At 46.5% G+C, this 20,794-nt stretch overlaps 1 protein-coding gene across 2 annotated transcripts in view; it reads right to left on the reverse strand.

The window, feature by feature from the left end:
• Positions 1–20,794, reverse strand: part of STK32A (serine/threonine kinase 32A) — a 36,003-nt gene that overhangs the window by 4,128 nt on the left and 11,081 nt on the right. For both annotated transcript variants that reach the window (XM_064458102.1, XM_064458101.1), the window contains exons 4-9: positions 19,431–19,582; positions 16,370–16,543; positions 12,850–12,887; positions 7,556–7,645; positions 3,938–4,035; positions 1,722–1,838 (exon numbers count right to left, since the gene is read on the reverse strand). In XM_064458102.1, the coding sequence (XP_064314172.1) occupies positions 1,722–1,838; positions 3,938–4,035; positions 7,556–7,645; positions 12,850–12,887; positions 16,370–16,543; positions 19,431–19,582 (669 nt within the window). The remainder of the gene's footprint in view (positions 1–1,721; positions 1,839–3,937; positions 4,036–7,555; positions 7,646–12,849; positions 12,888–16,369; positions 16,544–19,430; positions 19,583–20,794) is intronic.

A 20,794-nucleotide genomic window follows, 5' to 3' on the forward strand; every position in this document is an offset into this window, starting at 1 on the left:
GTTGAGGTGGCAGTGACATTAGACAATTTGTCCAAGGATAAAAATAATCCTTTGTTTCAGAATGGGGCGTTAAACTCATGCCTTTGTGGTCCCAATTTAATACCATATCAGTAAAACACCCCTTGTTTCTCACCTTAGTAGTGGAATATTCATAGATATATTTTCAGTGTGAAATAATGGATTCACACTGCTTATTTTCAGCGTATTTTTTAACATTGCTGTAGGAATTCCTTGTGTGGAAGGAAATGACTGAGGTTTATCTCTGAAGTTCAAGGATTCGACATTGCATAAACCCCTGCCAGCACACCCTCTGAAAATCTAGCAGGCAATCCAGACACCCCAAACCCTCCGGGAAGGGGTGGGTAAGGCGAGCCCCTCAGCCCCCGTTTCGTGCTGGCGCGCGGCGGGGTGTGGGCAGCGAGGGCTGCGCAGCGCGTGCGGTACAGAGCCATCCCTCACGATGCCGTGCCTTCTGCGGAGCTCTGTGCTCCAGGCCTCACACGGCTCTGCCACGAACCGTCGTTTGCCTTCAATGTTAAAAAACACAGCCATTCACAGGGGATGTTTGAGCCAGGACAGAAGCACAGTTGGCCTCATATCTGAGTGTTAAACCAGATGCAAAGGGGCACTTGGAAATCTAAATAATTATGACACTGTGTTATTTTTTCACAGGGGAGCCTATATGGCTTGCAGCACGCTGCTGTCCAGGGACAAACTTCCAACATAACAACACAGGACATCTGCGGTAAATATCCCTATATTACTGTCAGGCTTAATGAAATATTAGCCCCATTTAATTTTAAGCAAATGGAGATATTCTTCAATTTGCTCCTTGAAAAATACGCCATGATTCTGCCTCAGCAAAGAATTGATGCCTCATTTTCATTAAAAAGTTTGAGAGTATTTCATTAGATACAACAAAATGGAACAAAAAACAGACGAAAAATACATTAAGTACTACTTTATTGCCTACCACTTATTTGAAAACTAGAAAACTATTCACATACTTTCCAAAATTTGCAGCTATTGCTGTTATGCAGGTTCAGTATTTCAGCTTTGCTGCCGCTGTATGCAGTGGCTGACACTGTCAAGCAATAAGTTTGTTTACTGAAGATATGGCTTCACTTCAAACATGATTTCAGCTTCAAAATGATTCCAGTAATGATTCTGAAGCAATTTTGATTACAGCTTTATTAAAAAATTATTACAGTGGTGCATAAACCACATGGCATCAAAGTATTTCAATAGTATCAGCACTTCTTGCAAATCTTTTCATTATTGGGAAAAATGTTTTTTAAAAATTTTTAAAAATTGCTTTTTGGGGGGGCCAAATTTATTGACACATACATTAATATCTACTTCTAAGTTATGTCATTCCAGAGAGACAAGGTTACAGGAGAAACTCTGGAAGCAAAGGCTGCACATGTCCTTAGACGAGATGCACTAGAAGCAGCCACGCTTGCCAGCACAAACCTCATCCCCGCAAGGCCAGGATGCAGTACTGCTGGCTGTTCATTACATTAGTGCGGCTACAGCAGTAAAATCTGGATATTTATCGCACGGTGCCATCTGAAGGTCACTAACACTGGGTCTGGACACAATTTGCAATGACTCCCCACAAGTTACTGCAAGGGCCACACAGCCTGACGGAAGGACTCAGCCGGCGCCCAGGCACAACACATCCCAGCCCCTAAGACACCCGCTTCCAGGGCCGCCCTCACCTTTTTGATTAGTGACACCATGTCTGTGGACCAAGCAGCAGGGTACATCACTGTGGCCGTCCTGAACACGTGAGCGATTTCATTTGTGGAAGTGTTGGAGCGAATATGGTATGGCCTCTGTGAAAAATGCCACAAGGAAAGCATTTTAATTTATCTTTTTTTTCAGACTCCTTGGGAAAGCTTTTTAGAGTAAAGAAGCTCCAAACGAAGCCTCTTTGTACACTCCCCAAGCCTCCCATTGAAAGTCTCTCCCTGTGTGATTGTAGCTCAGTTGAAATAAAGAGCATAATAATGTCAGCAAGAACGACGATAATGACTACATATTTAAACGTGGTGACAGATAGGAGGTAAACCCCAAAACTTAGAGTCATTAGCCAGCTTGCGTTGGCTTGGCCTTGTCAATATTTGCATCTTCAAGGGCTATCAAAAAGGATTTTTATATATGGTGCTGTGGTTAGAGCATTCCCAACATTCCCAAATGTGCCATTGTTCAGGTCTTCACTCATAGAATAGACTCATAGAGTCATTAAGGTGGAAAAGCCCTCTGGGATCATCAAGTCCAACCACCAACCCAACACTTCCATGTCTCCGAAACCATGCCCTGAAGTGACACATCTACGTGTCTTAAATACCTCCAGGGATGGCGACTCCCCCACCTCTCTGGGCAGCCTGTGCCGATGTTGGCAATGACACAAGTAAAAAAGGAGCAGGATTTCTCCCACCTGTAAAATCAGCTGAAAAAATAATGTCCCGGGAAGGGTTGCAAGACCTGGCTGTGACATCAGTCTGCAGGATGACCCATCCCATCGGTGACCAGTGCCACGGCAAAGGGGCGGCTGAGCCACCTCTGAGGAGCGCGTGGGCACACACGGCCGCAGGAGCGGAGCCAGGGCGCCCCGGCGCCAGCTGAGCGCCGGGGAACGTGCTCTGAAATGACGGGCAACGTCCAGCCGGCGTCACCGCGCAGGTAAGGTCACCTCCACATTTAACTCCCAACTACGACGACACTACTGCCTTATCCTGAAAGAGCATTTATGATGGTAGAGGGTTTCCATTTTAGGTAGATTTTTGATTCCCACATTTTTACAGGGGGATGAGGGTGTTAAACTACATTTTTAAAATAGTATCTATAAATTGTGAGATCAAATCAGGTGCATTGTGCTTAATATCTATGGACACTAGATGGACCTCAAGGTCTCCCTTCACTTCCCCCAGGTGGTAATCACCACTGGTGCCACCACCTTAATCACGCCTGTGCCATCAGGTTTGAACACCTAACAGCACTTCTATTCCCATCTTTGGAACTAGTGCCATCGAGTCAAAAGTCACCGTGATGACCACTCCTGCAAGTCATTTAACATTACAAATGGAAAACTCAAATACTATATCAATATGTTTACAGGGGGCACGTGGCTTCAGTTACCCAACAGGACAGCCAACCATGTCCCCTTAATGTGTACTAACTTGATCACTCACAATCTGAAATACTCAAATTCATTTGAAACTCTGTTCTTTAAAATGAATTTTTCTAGGCATTCTGTGAAGATTGATGATAGAGTTTCTTAAAAATGTGTTTTGCGTACTCATACTGAAAGAGGTTTCCTAGCCTCATAAGACTTTAAACCATCTTTTGCTTAGAAGTATGTAATTTAAATAAATTTGTCCCCCTTTTTTATGCAACACTTCCAAAATACTAATATAACTGTCTGTCCACAAGGCCCCCAACCTTACCTGAGTTAGCAGCAGAACACTGACGTGGCAGGCAGGGACTGTGCTTTATTAGTTAGTAACGCACACATTGCAGTTTGCTTCTGCTCAGACTGCTCAGTCTTATTACAATAGCAACAAGAGGGGTTTTTTTCAAGTTTTCTTTTTTCCCTCACAGGCTGGGAGCTCAAAGTAACTTGTATTGCAGCCCAAACCTCAGGAGCTGTCACCTGTTTGCGTTGCCCTGCTTATGCCAACCCAGAGGCCCCCGGGCGCAGCAGGGCGCTGCCGCTACGTGCCGGTTTGTATTGCGACAGTTTCTCTTAGTTCTTAGCTGTGATCACAAGAACCCGTGTGAGGATGTGGCTTCTGATTCCTACACCGTAACAACCCTTAGAGCCTGCAATTTGGCTTGGCCCTTTCCTCGCTGTTAAAAAGCATTAAGCTTTCCAAGAGAGTGTTTAAGGAAAGAGATGGACGAACGGGGACAGGAGCCGCGCGCACAGTACCCGGGTCCTGAGCAGCTCGTAGGCAGTGATTCCCAGTGACCACCAGTCCACAGCGAAGGAATAGCCGGTGGGTTTTGTGGAGTTAAACATTTCAGGTGCTGCAAAATACAGAGGAAGGACAGTTTGCTTTGCTGCAATCTCAAGAGGAAATCAGCAACACAGGCTGCCACAGGGAGCATCCCTGCTATTCTGCCTAAGGCACAAATCAGCATATCACCCATTACCGTGCCTTTGGAAATTTCTGCTTTTTTCTTCAAAACAATGGCGTATGGCTGGTAGATTGGTCCCTTACCAAAACATCGCTGAGGCGGATACGAATCAGGATGCAGAGGCTTCCTTGCAGCCTTTGTCAGGTTCCTCGACTGCTGTCTCAGCCTTGCAATGCAAAGGAGTCCCACACCGAGGAGCCTCAGCGGGGAGGGAAGTGCAAACACCCGTGTGTGCAAACCACCCTGATCTCCCACCCTGACAAGCGCTGTGCAGCCGCTGCTGGCGTGTCCTGCTCGGCGCCGCGCGCCATCGCGGTGAAGCCAGACCTTACCCCGGTCCCAGCACGTCAGCTTAGCCCAGATATTTGCCCACCCTGGGAACAGACTCAGCTCGAAACCTTGACCCTGCTGACTGACTACATGTGCAATTAGCAGGGTATGAAACGACTTCTGCTGTGTTAAAACCCAAACAAGCATTTCAGCTGCTCAGTGCCTTATTCTCCCCAGCAGTGAAATGGGACCGTCAATAATTTCTACTTCAGCAGCCTGTTACAAAACTTGATTGATTACTGTGTGTAACTGGTGGGATGGCCCCGAGAAGCAGGTGTGCTATCACCTTTGTAACTGGAATGTTTAATGTTCAATAAATACACTCCGATTCATTTGGGTTATAGAATGCTTTACATAACCACTGAGAGCTTCACCAGACCCAATTAATTTCCTACGTTGTACAAAGCACTAAAACTCCAACTGTCCTGGCCCAAAGCCCCTCCCACGTGGCCGTGCTCCCGCTCCTGCGGCACCCGAGAGCCCCACGGTCCCCTCCACGTGCCTCTCTGCCCACAAAGCCCAAAAAGCCCCAAAAGAGTAAAGTCCTCCTGCTGACAAAGGACTTGCCTGTTATGTCACAGTAACCGTGCTCCGGGGTAATGACTAACTCTAATTCACTGAATCTAGGCATAAAATCGCCTGACTATCTCCACACCTCCCCCAGAAAGCCTCTCTGCCCCCAGCTAGCGCTCGGTAGACCTTCACATTGGAAAGCTGTTCCCGTCCCACTCATATCTCTTTGTTCATATTTAAAGTACTTCAGTCTGGCAGAGCCTAAATACAGCCTCACACAGTGAATGAAAGCAGCTCTTTACAAACATTAATATGCAGTGTAAACGCAGACATAGTGCCAACTGCACCCTTGGCAGGGAAAAGCAAATTTTAACTGAACGAAGCCTGAGAGCCACAGCTTCTTAGGAGGAGATTACCAGGCTAATAGGAAGTGGGTGGCGGCACAGACTGAAATGCTCTTTCTTAGCAGATAAATTCCCCTTTTGAGATTAAGGAAAAAAATGTAGGATTTTTGTGTGAGCTGGGAGGCAAGAATTGCTCTAAAAAAAACCCCGAAACAGGGAGCAATGCTTTTTAAAAGTATTGCACTGGTGGTGCAAAGGTGAAAGGTCAATTTGGTTATCTTGATTAAAAAGGAGATTCCCAGGCGATTGCCCTACGGGACTCAGCTATGCAACAGCTGAGGAAGGCTGCATTTAGGTCTGAGAGAGAGTGCTACTGTATATGGAAGTATGTATTGGGCGGGGGTTAGCTGTATAGAAATGCTTTTGCTTCGCTTCGGAAAGTTGAATTTACGGTTACAAAGACTGTTCTGGGTAATGTTTGCACAGGAGTTCTTTTAGCATTAGCTCAGGATATTTCTCTGTGCTTCATTACCTGCATGCTCTGGCCCCAATTCCTCCCAGGTATGTCAATGTTATTTTGCTTTATGTTTATTAACTGTGCTTGTGCTATAAGAATCAAGTGGGTCTCTTGCTGTCTGGAAAGTCAATTGCTTCACTGATTTCACCAGTAAGTGAATGTAAGTAAATTTTCTGTACTCTCCTTATAAAGGGAAAAAGAAGAAGAAGCATATTTCTTTTGAGTAGTAGGGAAATGAGGTCTGCATAGGGAGCAATTACTGCGTAGCTTCCTTCCATGGATGTGTGTTGATGTGCTCATAAAAACTTTCTCCAGCTGACCCAAGGCTGCTGTGGAGTGACCTACCCACTCCAGAGCCCCTTTGCCCTGGGACAACATCCCACCCATGCACTCCTACAGCTGCCCGGCAAGCTCTTTTGCCTGGAATGCCCCATGCCATTGCCTAGAGATAAAAAAGCTTCCTAAAAACAGCATACTTTTTTCTGTGAACTGAAAAAAGAAGTGGAATGGGATGGTACATAACCGTAGCAACCAGCCCAGCTACTCAGCTCTGTGGGTACCTGGAGGCCGGCACCCCACTTCTATAGCAGCAGCACTGTGCTCTGTACACCACGGGCAGGTCAGTGTGCAAACCCAGAGAGCACTGGGGAACCATCTCAACAGCCCTCCAGAACCGGGCTGTGGCTTTCCCTTCTGTACATCTCCTTTTCCAGGGCTGGGAGTGGCTGGTTTTCACTTGTTGGCAGAAATAACCCCGACTACTGCTACCAGCAACACTGGTACAATAGCAGGGATTTTCAGAAAGACTAAAAAGTAGGCTCAGCGTTGCTCTTCCAGTTGTGCAGCCACCTCTGCACCAGCTGTGCCTCCCTTTCCTACGGGCAATGCACACCGTCACCGATGAGCTCTGCAGACCCCAGTTGCAATTGCCCTCCTGCCCTGCTGTTTGAAGACATGATGGTGTCCTCAGCAGTAGAGATCAGAGCTAAATCCTCACTCCCCTCTTTCTGATACAGATCCAGCATCAGCTCAGCAATGCCCTCGACTGCGTCAGCCTCACACCACAATATGGGCTCTTCCCTACTGTGCTGAGCGGATGCTGCAGCCCAGGAAAACAGCAAGTCTGAAGTCCACTCACTTGCCCTAAACATAGAGTAATGCTAGTTTTTAAAGCAGCCAGTTTATATAAAAATTCAAATTATGAGCTACTGATGCAGCAGCATAAGATTTGTGCTAATGTACTGAGGGACCAAATACAAGCCTTCATGCTTCATTTTCCTTCTCAAGGGTAGCACTGGAGCATTTCATCATTGCTGCGTAGCTTCACTGCTGCTTGTGAAATGCTTCAAGATCTCAGGAGTGCAACCATCTTATTTTATAAGCAAAACCATGTTGTACAGTACGGCACAACGGCACTAAGATCTGCGTTTGCAGGGCGCTTGCTTTGGTCTGGTGCGGGAAACCAGCAGACAGACATACAGGCTCCAGCTGCTCCAGGGCGTTACTGGGCAGGGACTCCCGTCATGCTCCCCTGCAGCACCTCTCGAGGCTGTTCCTCATTTCAAACAAATGCGTTTTCTTGCGTATCAGCAAGAAAAGAGTTCAAACACTCCTCAGAAAAGACGTCATCTGTAACCCACCACCGCTGTCAAATCAAGCCCATAAAAGGGCAATTCAAGACTACGTGATTGTCATCGGTTCTTACCCATATACGGCTTTGTGCCAGCAATGGTGGTGACTTGTATTTCTTTAGTCAGCAGCGTGGCAATATTGAAATCAGTGATGTGCACGTGTCCTGAAAGACAGAGGTTAACATGTAACTTGATTTGCTTTAATTTCACATGAGATATAGCTTTGCATCAGAAACTTAAAGTAAAATAATCTATGGAAAGGGGTTTCCAGGAAAAAAAAATATTCTGGTGGGAGAAGTGATAGAAAATATTTCAGCTTGCAGACTGCTTACAGCTGTATCTTGTTACATCAAATATCCCCTTATTTACCCTTTGGGGAGAAAAAAAATCGAGTTCTCCAAGAAGTCATTTAATGATGATTGTCTTAAGACTTTCTAAATTTGGGGGGAAAGAAACTGAACTTTTCTCACAGAAAAAATTTCACTATGTTTTGGAAAAAAAAAAAAAGAATCCTGGATATTTTTTGTTTTCTAGCTACTTGTCCTTTGGTGTTCCCAGGTCCCAAGCACTCTCTCCATTTTCCTCTTTAGAGGATGTCTCTAGAATGGAACAAAATCCCTTTGGCAGTAAGGAAAAGAGCCTTGCACAGGAAATTAAACCATCATGAAAATCCCTCTGTGGGGTAGGAATGGTTTCTTCTATCACTACCACAATATGCACAACTGCTGCCTGCAAACGGAAAAGGAAATAAGAGCTGGATGTGATTTGCAGGGATGGGAAAGGAAATGCGTCCACCTGGCTCTTGCCTGATCTTTCACATGCACTTTTTTTTTTTTCTGAGGATTTAATTTATTGTTCCTTGTTCAATAAACTCTCATCAGTGGGTAGGCCGATCATGTACAGCAGTACAGGTCATCGATACAAGGCTGGCTTCACTCAAGCAAATTTCTCTGAAACTTGTGGGTTAGTTCAGCCTAAGTCTTCTGCAGGCAGTCTCTCCTTCCTCCTGACCTCGTGCATCTTCTCCTAAGGCACTGAACCTGCTCATCCCGGACAGAGCGGGACTCGTTACCAAAAGCATCAAATGTTTTGTATGTTGTGTTTTGCAGACTCACCACCCTCTTCTGCAATAACGGAGGGTGGATGAACTGCTTTTGTTTCCTCTAACCACAGAGATCAAATCGCAGTGGCTTTCTACTGCTGGAGATGCTATGACAATTCTTCCCTCAGTCACCAGCTTCAAAAGCTACAGATTCACTGCCACTTTAGTTCATGAGTTAAAGTGGAATAAGATCACCTTTATAGGTCCAAAATTTGTTGCTTTGATAATGAACTCCTGCCGTCTTGTCTGGATGCTATGAATCATTTAAGTAAATCTTTAAAATTGTGCCTATATATCTGTGATATGAGAATGGCAATACAAGTTTGCCTGTTGCAATATCTGATCTAGCTGGGAAATTTTGGGGAATAAAAGTAGACTTTGTGATTTCACTTAATCATGTCCACGCTCCTGCCGGTGTCTCTTCAATGACATGCGCAGCGTGTAAAGCATAGGAGGCTCTTGCCCCCTACCAGCCATGGCCAGTGTCCAAAATACACCCCAGAGCACGTGCGTCCGCAGCCTGGGAGGATGGTGTACGGCTCCCTGGAGCCAGGCTAGGAACGGATCAGGCGCCCGTCAGAGCTGGTGGAAGCAGGACTGCCATGCTTTACGCAAACCCGGGCGCGTTCAGGGTTTGGGCTGTGAGTTTCCAGGGACAAGGACCACCTCTTCGTTCGGCACTGGCTCCTGCCTCGCACTGAGCCCTGCTCCATTCGTCTCCTGACGCTACTGCTAGGCTCGCAGACCGGGCAGACGCGACCCTCATCCAGAAGGCCCTGGGATCACACCACAATCACGTAACTTCCACCTCCATGTCAGCATCTGGCAAGGATGAATAAATCCTTCCGCCGCTCCCCATAAAGTTGTCATCCAGCTTTTCCGCAATGCCAAGCGCCACCATGAGACTGCCCCAGGCGGGGATGGGGCACGTTCAGCTCAGCAGGACAGCGACCTGCTCACAGCCCCGTTAGCTGGGACCCGCCTGCCCCTGCGGGCTCTCGGCGCTGCAAGTCCCACCGAGACACAGATTTCCTTACCAAATCCCTGGTACTTGTCAGGCTTGAGTTTGGAAGAAGAAAGGAAAACTTGAGGTCCCTCCCGTGAGGCGTGGGCATTGCTGGGAGAGCGTAAGCGAGGTGTCAGAGCTCACCCCTCAGGCAGTACCCGACCGATCTGTCAAGAGCATGTCTCTCCGTGCTGCTTACGCTGCTTCACAAAACCAGCTGGGTCCTCTCTTCTTCAGCCTGCCTGCTACAGAACGGGCATCAACTTGCTGCGGAGTACTTGAGAGAAACGAATGACATACGACTGTCTTGTCTGGGTACATCCTCTATGTCCTTGCATCATTTTTCCTTTCATCTCTAGCTCTCATTGCACTTTGTGGGGAGCTGTTTTCATAAATATGAATCATAAAGACTCTAAGAATTTTACATTCCAAGCACAAATGTACTTTTCTCTGGCTACCTCTTTTAAATTATTCACTTCAAATAACTGACAAGTTTTATTAACTAGCCCACTTGGGGAAGTACCAGATCAAGCAAACGAGGCTGAGGAAGAAGGCTCCGCACGGGATGACAAGGCTGACCAGCGACAGCAGCGTTACAGAAGGAGGTGGACCGGGCGACCAGGGATGGCAGCTACCGGTAACCAAGAGGGAAGCGCTCAGTGTTGCTGCAGAGCTTTAAGGTCAAACTTTAAGGCTCATGTTTTTCTGATTGTTCAGCATCTCTAACTGCAGCCAGTTTTGAAACAGCACAGCCAGAGCTGTGCTCTGGGCACCATGTCCTTCCAAAGCCCATCCTGTCCACCTGAAATTGGCACTTTCAGATCAAGCCTTTGGTTCTGCATTAAGGCAAAGAATTTTCTTATTCTGTTCAGCACCTCATAATGCTGGTGGTGGATATAACGGAACCTACATAATTCCTTCAACTTTCTAGAGCATCTTTTGTACAAAAAATATAAGGCTTCTGCAGATTCAGCCAAGATAACGTTTTAAAGAATATGAAAACTAGAGACATTAGCAGCTGAGGACTATGGAGGCTCTTGGACAGACTGTGCCATAATTCTATTAGCTAAGATTAGAGAGCATATGGGTCATGATGCAGTGCCTGCATTGGCATGAACCCACCCATTTTAGCACTGCCCTCGAGATCCTTTCAGCAGTGGTACAAGAAATAATACTGAGCAAAGCCATTATGGGGCTCTTGCAAAGAAAACCTCTCGATATTACTAGAGCTAAAACTGAGCTTTTCTTCAATTTTATTAGACAAATGACCGGGCCAAAAACTCCTGATGAATTAGTCACAATTCTTGGAAACTGCCATCTATTATATTCTTTTATTCCCACGTGAGCTGTGCTGTCATTGAGCCAAATCAATACACTTATTAAAGGAGGAGATCACTTTGTGCCTGGAATGACTGTTGAAGGTGGTCATCTGCTAAGGATTTTTTCACTGTGGGACCTGATCCAAATCCCTGATGGCAAACAACTGCTTTATTTATTGCACAGAAAGGCACCTGCCCATATTGCACTTTGTTCATGGCTCACTTTGATTTCTTAGCTGAAAGTGATACGGTAATACAGAACGTCACTGACCAGGGTGACAGAGGCAAACACATGAGGTGTGTGTTAAATTCATGACAGTCACATTTCAACACGTGGCATTGTGAGAGGCATTGGTACTGTCAAAAACCTGAACCAGCCTCCTACACAGAGATCAGATGATGAGCACAAGGGCTCCTGCAGCCCCGCCAGTGATTAGCACCAGCAAAAAGGGTGCTGCAGTTAAACAGATGTGGGTGCATTTTGAGACATAAATCTGAAAGGGTGAGGGAGTCACAGCTGGAAAGGTACTTCACAGCTGGAAAGGAGGATGGGCAGAGTTAGGGGACAAGAAGAGTCTAAAAAAATGAAGGACTACAGTCTGATTGCTGAAGGTCTTCAGGTGTTTTGTACTCTATGGGGACTGGCCTCAATCAAGAGCATTATAAAATATTGATGTAAGCAAATAGCATACGTTTTGTGATCATGGTTGTAAGAGCCTGGTGAAGAGAGAGGAAAGGGAATGGGGAGCTGCAGCTCTGTTCCACAGGGAAACAGATACTGAAAAACAAGCACAACCTACTAGGCTAAATATAGATAAACATGCTACAATAACAGTTGCTCTGGGGACAAGAAAAAATTGAACTGTGTGCAATACACCTTTGCTGCCATGGATGAAGAAAAGAAATACTTCAAGTCATACTCAGAAGGACACTGAAGTCAAGGGCACATCCACAGAAAATTACTCTGAAACCTCTGCAACAGACAGTTAAAATATCACAGCAAACACAGCATAGGCTCAAAAATCAACCCAAATTGCAGTGTCATTATGTAAGTTTGCAGGTTACATCCTGCTGAGCTGAAGGCAACTGCAGAGACAAGCAAAGCTTTTCCCCCGTTTTTCCCCTCTTTAGAAGGATGCTGACCTACATTTCCATGGCTCTAGTGCTCCCAGCTCCCTCTCGGGTGCCTGTGTCACCCCAGCCCTACGGGGCACAGAGGCAGGGCAGCTCCTGGAGGGTGGCGACAGGTCACCGTGTCCGCGGGTGAGGACTGACCAAACGCAGTCCCGCTCAGGCTCCGCACAGCGCTGGCTGGGAGGGTGCCGGGAGCACCCCAGCCCCGCCTGGCCCAGCAGGCCCACGGCACATCGGTGGACGCCGGCGGGAGGCTGAGGAAGGATGGGTCTCTGCATCGGTCTGTGCACGGGGCAACAGCAGAAGTACCGAGTGAGGCAGAAGGGAGGTTACCGCACTTGGAGGCAGAAGCAGCTTTGCTGACAGCTCCTAAATAAATAATTAGCTAGCACTTTGAAATTAGAGGTCATATGCAAAACAGGCAGAGTCTGGGCTCGGTGCTGCCAGGCAACCCCAGTCACACAGACGAGCCACGGTGATTCCTCAGCAGCTTCAGCATCTCTATTACAGCCTCTGAAGTGATAATGGATTCAGATATGCCTTGTCCCTGTGCTGACTTTTTCTCTTTGAGAGCATTGCTGTGGTTGCTAATGAAGATTTCTCACAAGCCAGTTACACAGATTTTCAAAAAATACAAAACGACAAAGTGTTTTTCTAATGAGTTAAAAGCTAATAAATATTAGGCAACTCTTCACTGTGAGAGCTTTGCCAGGAGGAGAACAGCAAGCACCTAAATTTTAACTTGGATGTCCCGATTCTGACTGTGCTTTTATGCATACACACGACCGCAAAGCAACGGGCACTTACCATGCTCGTCCAGTAAAATGTTGTCAGGCTTGATGTCTCTAGCAAAAAAGGCAGAGAAGGGGAGACAGCCATTAGCCTAGAGAAGTGACATGAAAGCCCAGGCTCCAGTGGAACACACTCTCCAGAAACATCATGCTCTAGAAGGTGTCTCTGCTGGGGCTCTTGGGCCCTGATGTTCCTGCAGGGTTTGATTTAGGAATAAGAGAATGGCTAATTGAACAGCAGAAGCAGAAATGGTGGTACAGGGCTATGGCTGTGAAGGCTGCTGTGGTTTGGTCTAGCAGCACCCAGGTAGTCCACCTACAACGTTAGAGCTTCTTTTTATCTTTTTCCTCCTTTTACTTCTTAACCTGTTTCAGTATTATATTGAGAGCTGTTCCCCATTTACTCACTAAAAATCAAGTTATTTTAACATGTTTGTTCTAGAAACAAATGGGTTGCCCACAGGTTTTGTTCCTGAATTTAAAAAAAATGTAATACCTATAGCAATGCTCTAGGGAAATGCTTTCCATTGAAGGGAGAAAATGTACACCTGATACACCTACTGTATCCACCTGAGTGACTTTACAAGACATTACCTGGTTTTAATGAGCTAATTACACCAGTCCCCGTTCACCTGCCACCAGCCTGAGCCAGGCACCTGGCGATTTAATGCCCCACGAGGAGATCGCCACATACACAAGGCAGGCACACGTGCAGTAACCCTGCCCTTTCCTGATGCTTCTCACCAGGCCCAGGGGTTCAAAGGGAAGAAAATGAGCAGGCTCAGGATTTTATCTTTAAAAATGCAGTCCCTAAGATAAAGCTTGAATTCACAAAGCACCGGCAATTAAGAAGAGACAATATATCTAATTATCATGTAATGGCTTACAGCTCTCTGGCACCTGCTCACGCAAGCTACTGCCAGTGGGTTATAAATACCAGTTACCTTTGTTGTGCCATCCCCCATCCCCCAGGTAACCACAGGGACAGGTGCCTTTTTCAAGAGACAATGGGGCAGCTTCAGGTAAGCAGCAGGTTTTCCCAGTAAGTGCGGCAAAACTGTGCCACAGGTTAGAGTCAAATATTCCAGATGGTCAGAAGCACTGTATTTGATAGCGAAAGATGGTGACACCACACTTGGTATTTTTGAGAAAACACCAATTTAAGGAAAAACTTTAAGAAATGTTTCATCAAAAAGAATTTGAAAAAAAAAAAAAGGATTCTTTGAATCCCTTGATACAAAAATATTTTCAAAGTTTTGAAATGAACCATAAAGACAGGTGTTCATTTCTCACCCAGTTTTCAACATTTAATTAATTATTTTTTTTTAAATTTTCACTGGGCCTTTTCTGATCTCACTCAGTCTGGTAATGCAGCCTATGGAATTACACCAGCACAGTGAGATCATTCCCAGGATGCAAACAAGGAACAGGGATTGATTTTTTTATAAACTGGTCATACCATTTCCTAGCCAGAAAAAAAAATAACAAATATTTCCCATTCTTCTGCATGTAGGTGGGAAATAATCCAGCCATCAGTCTGTCCGCTGCCTCTGCACAGCTTTGTTCAGGCAAAGTAAGCAATCGCTTGCCTGTCTCCTGATGTTCCCAGTTAAAGATGTTGCAGTGTAATTGACTCAACTGAGTCACTTTATCAATCTAATACTGTCCCACTGGGTTACAGTGTTAATTAAACAACTTGCATTACAGTGTTAATTAAATAACTTGCAAATTTTACAGACCGTCATACTCGTTTTGTTGTACTCGATTCACCTTAAGCACGTATAGGTGCTTGAAACACACACTGCAGCCCGAACTTTACCTTCTCCCCTCTGTATCTACAAATAACCCTCGGGGAAATCCCAGTTTTGCCCCTCGGCTGTCCTCTTCGTACCTGCCCTTAGGCTGCAGCGGGCCGCCAGCCCACCCGCCGGCGATGCTGACGGCCACGCGCCCGCAGGGACACGGCTCGCAGGGGGCCCGCAGCCCCCGGCGCTCCCTCAGCCGTCACGTATTTCATCGCCGCGAGGAACAGTCTCCTCACGCAAACTCATCCTTACAGCATTGAACCGTGAACAACCTCCAGCCCCTCAGTCCTACCGACACTGCTACTAACTGTAATGCATCACTAATAGGGAAGAATTTCTTCCCTGCGCTCCCCTTGGGCCTGCGCCCCGCTCGGTTTGTTCAGGCCAAACCAAGAGCGTGAGGATTTGCCCCTCGCTGCTCACGACAGCGACAGCTGAGCCTGCGTTTCACGATGTTTAATTCACGCTCACCCATTATTTGGTGCCGGTGAGCAGGTGCCGGGCGGGGGCGGCCAGCGCGACGCCCCCACCACCGCCCGCCGGCCCCGCGCCCTGGCCCCCCGCAGTGCCTGCCCGAGCCCGATCGGGGCAGCTGGGCCGGCCGGCCGGCCAAGATCAGGTGCGTCAGAGGATGAGTCTATGCAGGTATAAAACAAAACCAGCAGCATGAAAGATGAGACTCCTGAGAGAGCAGGAGCTGTCCCCAAGGAGGTCTGGCTCCAACCCAAGCAGAGCAAGACCCCTCCGGTGCTCTCCACTGCGGCGGGGGGCATGCTACGGGCACACCAAGCGCCAGCCTTTCTGCTTTCGCATCTCGGAAATGGCAGCCAAACGCTAGGGACAGGAGCAAGCGTCACTCTCGATCAGCCCTTGAATAGTGTGTTCCTTCCCTTGTTAACAAGTAGAGTCATTTCAGTTTTAAATTTTGTACCATGCTTTATTTTTACACCTCAAAAAAATGCTCTTCTGGAGTGATATTTATGAAATAATCTTCTCCCTGCCTTTATTAACCCTCTGCTACTCCCTCCCTGTTCATACCCCGTCAGCAGCTACTAAGCTGAACCCGTGGACGCCCAAGGCTTGCATTGCCCAGTATATCAGTAGGAAACAGCCGCACATCTGTCTGCACGTTTGTCTGGAGCCAAACCCTGCCTCGCCAACCAGAAAAAGCTCTATCTCCTCTGTTACTTTGCAGGTCTTCGAATCTGTGGGAAGAGCTGAAATATTTTTTCACTGGCCGTGAAAAATCTTGGTGGCCAAAAAGAAACTCTCACCACTTCTAGGAAGAGATTTACTCTCGTACAGGGAAAAAAAAAAGCTGTTTGGTCCCGCCTCTTGTCTTTCAGTGAGGTACAGGGAGGGGAGCAAAAGGAAGACACCTTTGAGGGTGACAGCTGGGGAATTCTGAATGCTGACATCTACCTTCCCTGGAACAGGATGGCTATTAGTGAGCTACAGCTAATTAAACCTATCAGAGACAGCTTTTTGCAGGATCAGCAAACAAATCAAATATGCTGCATCATAGCTATCCCAGAGGGAGACATAACACACTCTCTGTTCTATATGAAATGGTTTTATCTGGGAAGCCTAGTGTTTTATATAAAAGAAAACGTATGTGTGAGAACATTTTGTTTAGCTCTTAAGCTTCTATTTGCCCTTTCATGTCAGAGGAACAAGGGTGCCCCTACTGCAGTGTACGAGCACCAGCCCACCTGCGGGGTCCCAGCTGACCTGTGGATGATGTGCCTGCTCTGGAGATAGTCGAGGGCCAGCACCAGCTCACAGATGAAGAGTTTCACGGTGCCTTCTTGGAACCGCACATTTTGTTGGAGATGGTAGCGCAGGTCCCCTCCAAGCAGGAGGTCTACAACCATAAACATATCTTCTTCATCCTGGAATGAGTACCTAAAAGGGCATAAGCATAGTTCAAGGATGATACTATTTAAAAAAAGACAGGTTAAAAAGGGACACATGGTACCTCTGGGAATACTCATAATTTCTTGGAACTTTTTCACTTGGTAAACGATTTCATGACCTTCCCATGCTCTGTTTCCTGCTGCGACTAAACTCCTACCACCTATAGTCTCAAAATAACTGAGATAACAATAATTTAGCTTCAGATCCATAACCAAATCACTGCAGCTTGTATGAACAACTACCAGCCGTCCCACTAGAAGAACAAGAACCAATGTTGAACTAGCCATCAGCCTATTCCTATCAGCCACTTCAAAAGCAAAGCCACATCCAAAGCCACCGCTCTAAGCAGCTTGCTGCTAATTTCCTCCCGCTCACAGTTGCAAAGGGAGATGGACCGGAGTCTGGCAGGCAGGCACAGCAATCAGGCACGTTCATCACAGGATATGAGTGGCAGTGACTGACAGCACAGACCAGAAAGGACCCAGGAGGCATGGACCATGCATTTTTATTTCAGGGAGGACCTCACACTAACGCTTGTTTACTGCTTGCTCCCCGAATTGCCGGGCAGCGTACAGCATGCAGCAGCTTCGTTTGCTCAGCAGTTAACAGCCGCCGCCAGCGGCTGCGAGCTAACGAAACGCTTCCGCGTGGGACGTGTGAGGAGGAAGATGGTACCGCTGCCACCCACCGCACGCCGACGGGAGAGGCTGGCCACGGGCAGCAACTAAAAGAGCTGCCACTTCGACTATGGAGTGGTGCAGCTCCAGAAATCACCGTGTTGCGCTCTGAATACCGTCCGTATAGCCTACGCTGCCCCAGACACTCGTGTACAAAAGGTCCCTCCACTTGCTGCAAGCCCCAGCTGGCTGAGCAATCGGTAACTCAATACAGCAGTGGAAATCCAGCACGGAGCTCTGGATAAATGCCTTCTGTTCCTCTTGGGGTTCACAGCTCTTCAGGATGGACACTGCATCTTCTCCAAGTACCCGAGGGAACTGACCATAGGAGCAATGTAGAGAGGAGCCCTAAACCAGCACGGCCAGCCCTGCCCAGGCTCTCAGCCAGTAGATTGTGCACCAGCAGCACTCAGCACCAGGCTCTGGTTCTCCCGGCAGCAGCCTGTTAAACCCATTTGCTCAACACAACAGGGGATGCAGCTGCTATCTGCCGTTCCTCTTTAAGTGACCCCAGTTGATGCAATTATTTGCCACGTGTCCCTTTGAGACAGTCCAACAATCAGCTACAAGCTTTTTTCTCATGGATTTTTTTCTTACCGATACACCAGCATCTTGATGCGATGAGCAGCACCATGACCCAGAACATTGCTCCCCATGAAGCTTGTAGTCTATGTATCATTCAGAGTGCAGGAAAGCTAAAGGCTATACCCAAACCAGGGATGACATGATAAGAACAGGAGGGAAACGTGCATGATTTGGTTTTTACAGGTCTACACATACGCATACGCTGTTTAGTTCTCAGCTGCTGAGTGAGTTTTGCCTGAAGTGCTTGTTCAAGTAGGAAAGCAAATTTTGGAGATACGCCCAAAGCTCTGGGAGGTCTAGATGCATGGTTCTCGTTCAAACCGTATTTAGAACAACACTTAATGGCAATACCATCAAAATCACGAGTTCGTCTAACAGCACTCAAGTTATAGGAGACTTCAAAAAAGGAACACAAAGTTATTCAAAGATTTGCGATCTTCAGTGTGTTTTAGCCTCATTTGTTTTTGTGTTTAGCATTGGTAAGTTCTACCTCATTCTAAAAATATATCCAATATCCAATAAATGGAATTACCCACCACCCCAGAGGAATCCTATGACTACAGGATATTGGCCACTGATTGCATGGTGTATGAGACCACACCACCTGAAATGTTACCGGTGCCCTAATAAAATTAACCTGGCAGACTGTAACAGTAATAAAGCCTTACTTAAAATTCATTTCTACTGACCCACTGCAGGAAAACACGCTGATTCAAACCAAGAGGGAAGAATTAGTGTGTCTTTTATCACTCAGCTGGTCAATCCCATTGCTAATGGTTGAAAAACTACTATAACCAGAGCACGTAGGTTGCATTTATCAGGTACTCTTAAAGGAAAGAGACTCTTATGTGCACGTTTCCCCTATAGATATATGGGGTTTCTGCAATAAAATTTGAATGGTATTATTCTTCTGTCAGTAAACGCAATGATAAATTGCTTTTATCTTTGCTGATTAGCATCAATGCAGACAAATATCAATAAGGTATTAAGGCAGGCTGTTTAAAGTACAAACTAAACCACAAAATGAGAATCAGGAGGTGATGAGAAGAAAGCACTGACAAGCAAAACCCTGCAAACAGAGCACTGCTTGGCTATCAATCCCATGCTGTTACTGTGTGGTCCTGGGAGCTGCTGGTTGTTGCAAAAGAGCACTATTAAATAAAACCGGGTTATGGTAACGAGCAGTACCTGCCTAGGAAGAAACCACAAGGGAACACACGAATAAACTCTCTTGTGCTTGTCGGGGGGGATGAGGGGGCTAACTTCTTGCTTAATTAAACAAGATTCCCCTGAAACCAGAGCCCCGGTCAGTGGAACAGACAAGGACCCCCACCTCCAGCAAAGAACCACAGGACCGGCCCACGGTGCATGCACACGTGTTCTCCAGGGCAATCACAGGCAGCCACTGCCGCTCGCCCTGCAGACAGCGCCTCGGGCTGCCCGCTCGCCGCCAGCGAGACCCGCGCCCGGCACGCCGCCTCTCACGCTGCGATGGCGACAGCCCACCTGCTCCCAGCGCCGGCTCGCAGCGGGAAGGTGGGCCAGTCTGCTCTCAAAGGTGTCTTCAACTGACAATGCTGACTTAGCCAGCGAGCAAAGGAGCGATATCTTACCATAAATTAACTAAGAAGGGGTGCTCCAGGCCTTGCATAATCTGCAGCTCCTTGAAAACATTTCTCACTTCATTACGCTCCACGCACTTTTGTTTATTCATGTATTTCATGGCATACATCTTCTTGGTGTCGGTCTTTTGCACAACACAGACCTAAGCGAAAAAAATAAAGGGATAAATCAGAGATGATTTGTCAGCAAATTTAGGCAGGTTAAACATGGTCACACGAGTGTTCTCCAGCAGCTTTAGCAAAGTCCGCACTGCCAAGCCACAGCTCCATGCACTGATGCTGCAACGCTGCACATCACCAGCAAATCCTTCACATAGTTTTCAGCCAAAGAAGAAATTTTGCTGGGATGAAGGTGAGGGGAAGGAATTTATCACCACAAAGATAAGAGATAGGGAATCGCGTACGAGTCAACATTTTATTTAATAGCACTAACAAATCTTGGTTGTGTCCGTCCCTCCCACATCAGTTACTGTTTGGAAGCATCCTTTCCACCACAGAACTACAGGTTAGAAACTGGGGAGCAGCACTTGATCTCCCCCTTCTTTATAAGTTTCATTCAGGTCAAAGAACCTTGGGCTTTGTTGGGGGGGTGTTGGGGTTTGAATTTTAACCCTTCTTACAGTTGTACTTCATCAAATCTAGAAAGAAACATTGCTTCAGTGAAAGACCTGGAGTTTGTAAAACCACAAACCAAAACAGACTGCTTTTTTCAGATTTGTTTCCAAAACAGTTTATGAGTTTGGGATGAATTTGCAAAGTTTCAGTCAACCTTTTTTGTTTCGTCACCAAATAAATCTCTTTGTCTAGAGACCTTTGTTGCACTCTGCACCTAAGACGAACCCCATTTCTGGCATGAAAGTGCCTTTATGTGAAGAGGCAAGTGACCTTCTGGAATTCTGTCAACGTATACAAGCACGGAATTCCGTAACAGCATGAAAATAAAACTAACCTATGACTGTAACCTGAAGCTTAATAATGAACAGTTTCACAGAGAAATATCCCCTTAAAAAAAATTGCCAGGTCTTTTGTGTTGATTGTAGTTCTTTATTAAACATGCGTCGTGATGTTTTTTCAGTGTTGCTTTGTTGGGGAATCTTAAAAAATGCTTATCCAGAAACATAATGAAATTCAGCTCATTTGATTTATCAGTATCTCATTTTAATCTCCTGTAACATAATTTCTGGCTATGGAATGGATGAGGAATCAGGCTGTGATTCTTTCTTGATCACCAGGAGTTGAAGCTCAGGTCAAAGCTCATTGACAATGCAGGGGTTTATTTCTTTACTCTTACATGAGCCTCTCATTCACCCACTTCTCAGTTACATTTCCAGCTCTCCAAATGGTGATTAGTTCAC

This window comes from Phalacrocorax carbo, chromosome 8 (assembly GCF_963921805.1).
Source record: "Phalacrocorax carbo chromosome 8, bPhaCar2.1, whole genome shotgun sequence".
Classification (NCBI taxonomy): domain Eukaryota; kingdom Metazoa; phylum Chordata; class Aves; order Suliformes; family Phalacrocoracidae; genus Phalacrocorax; species Phalacrocorax carbo.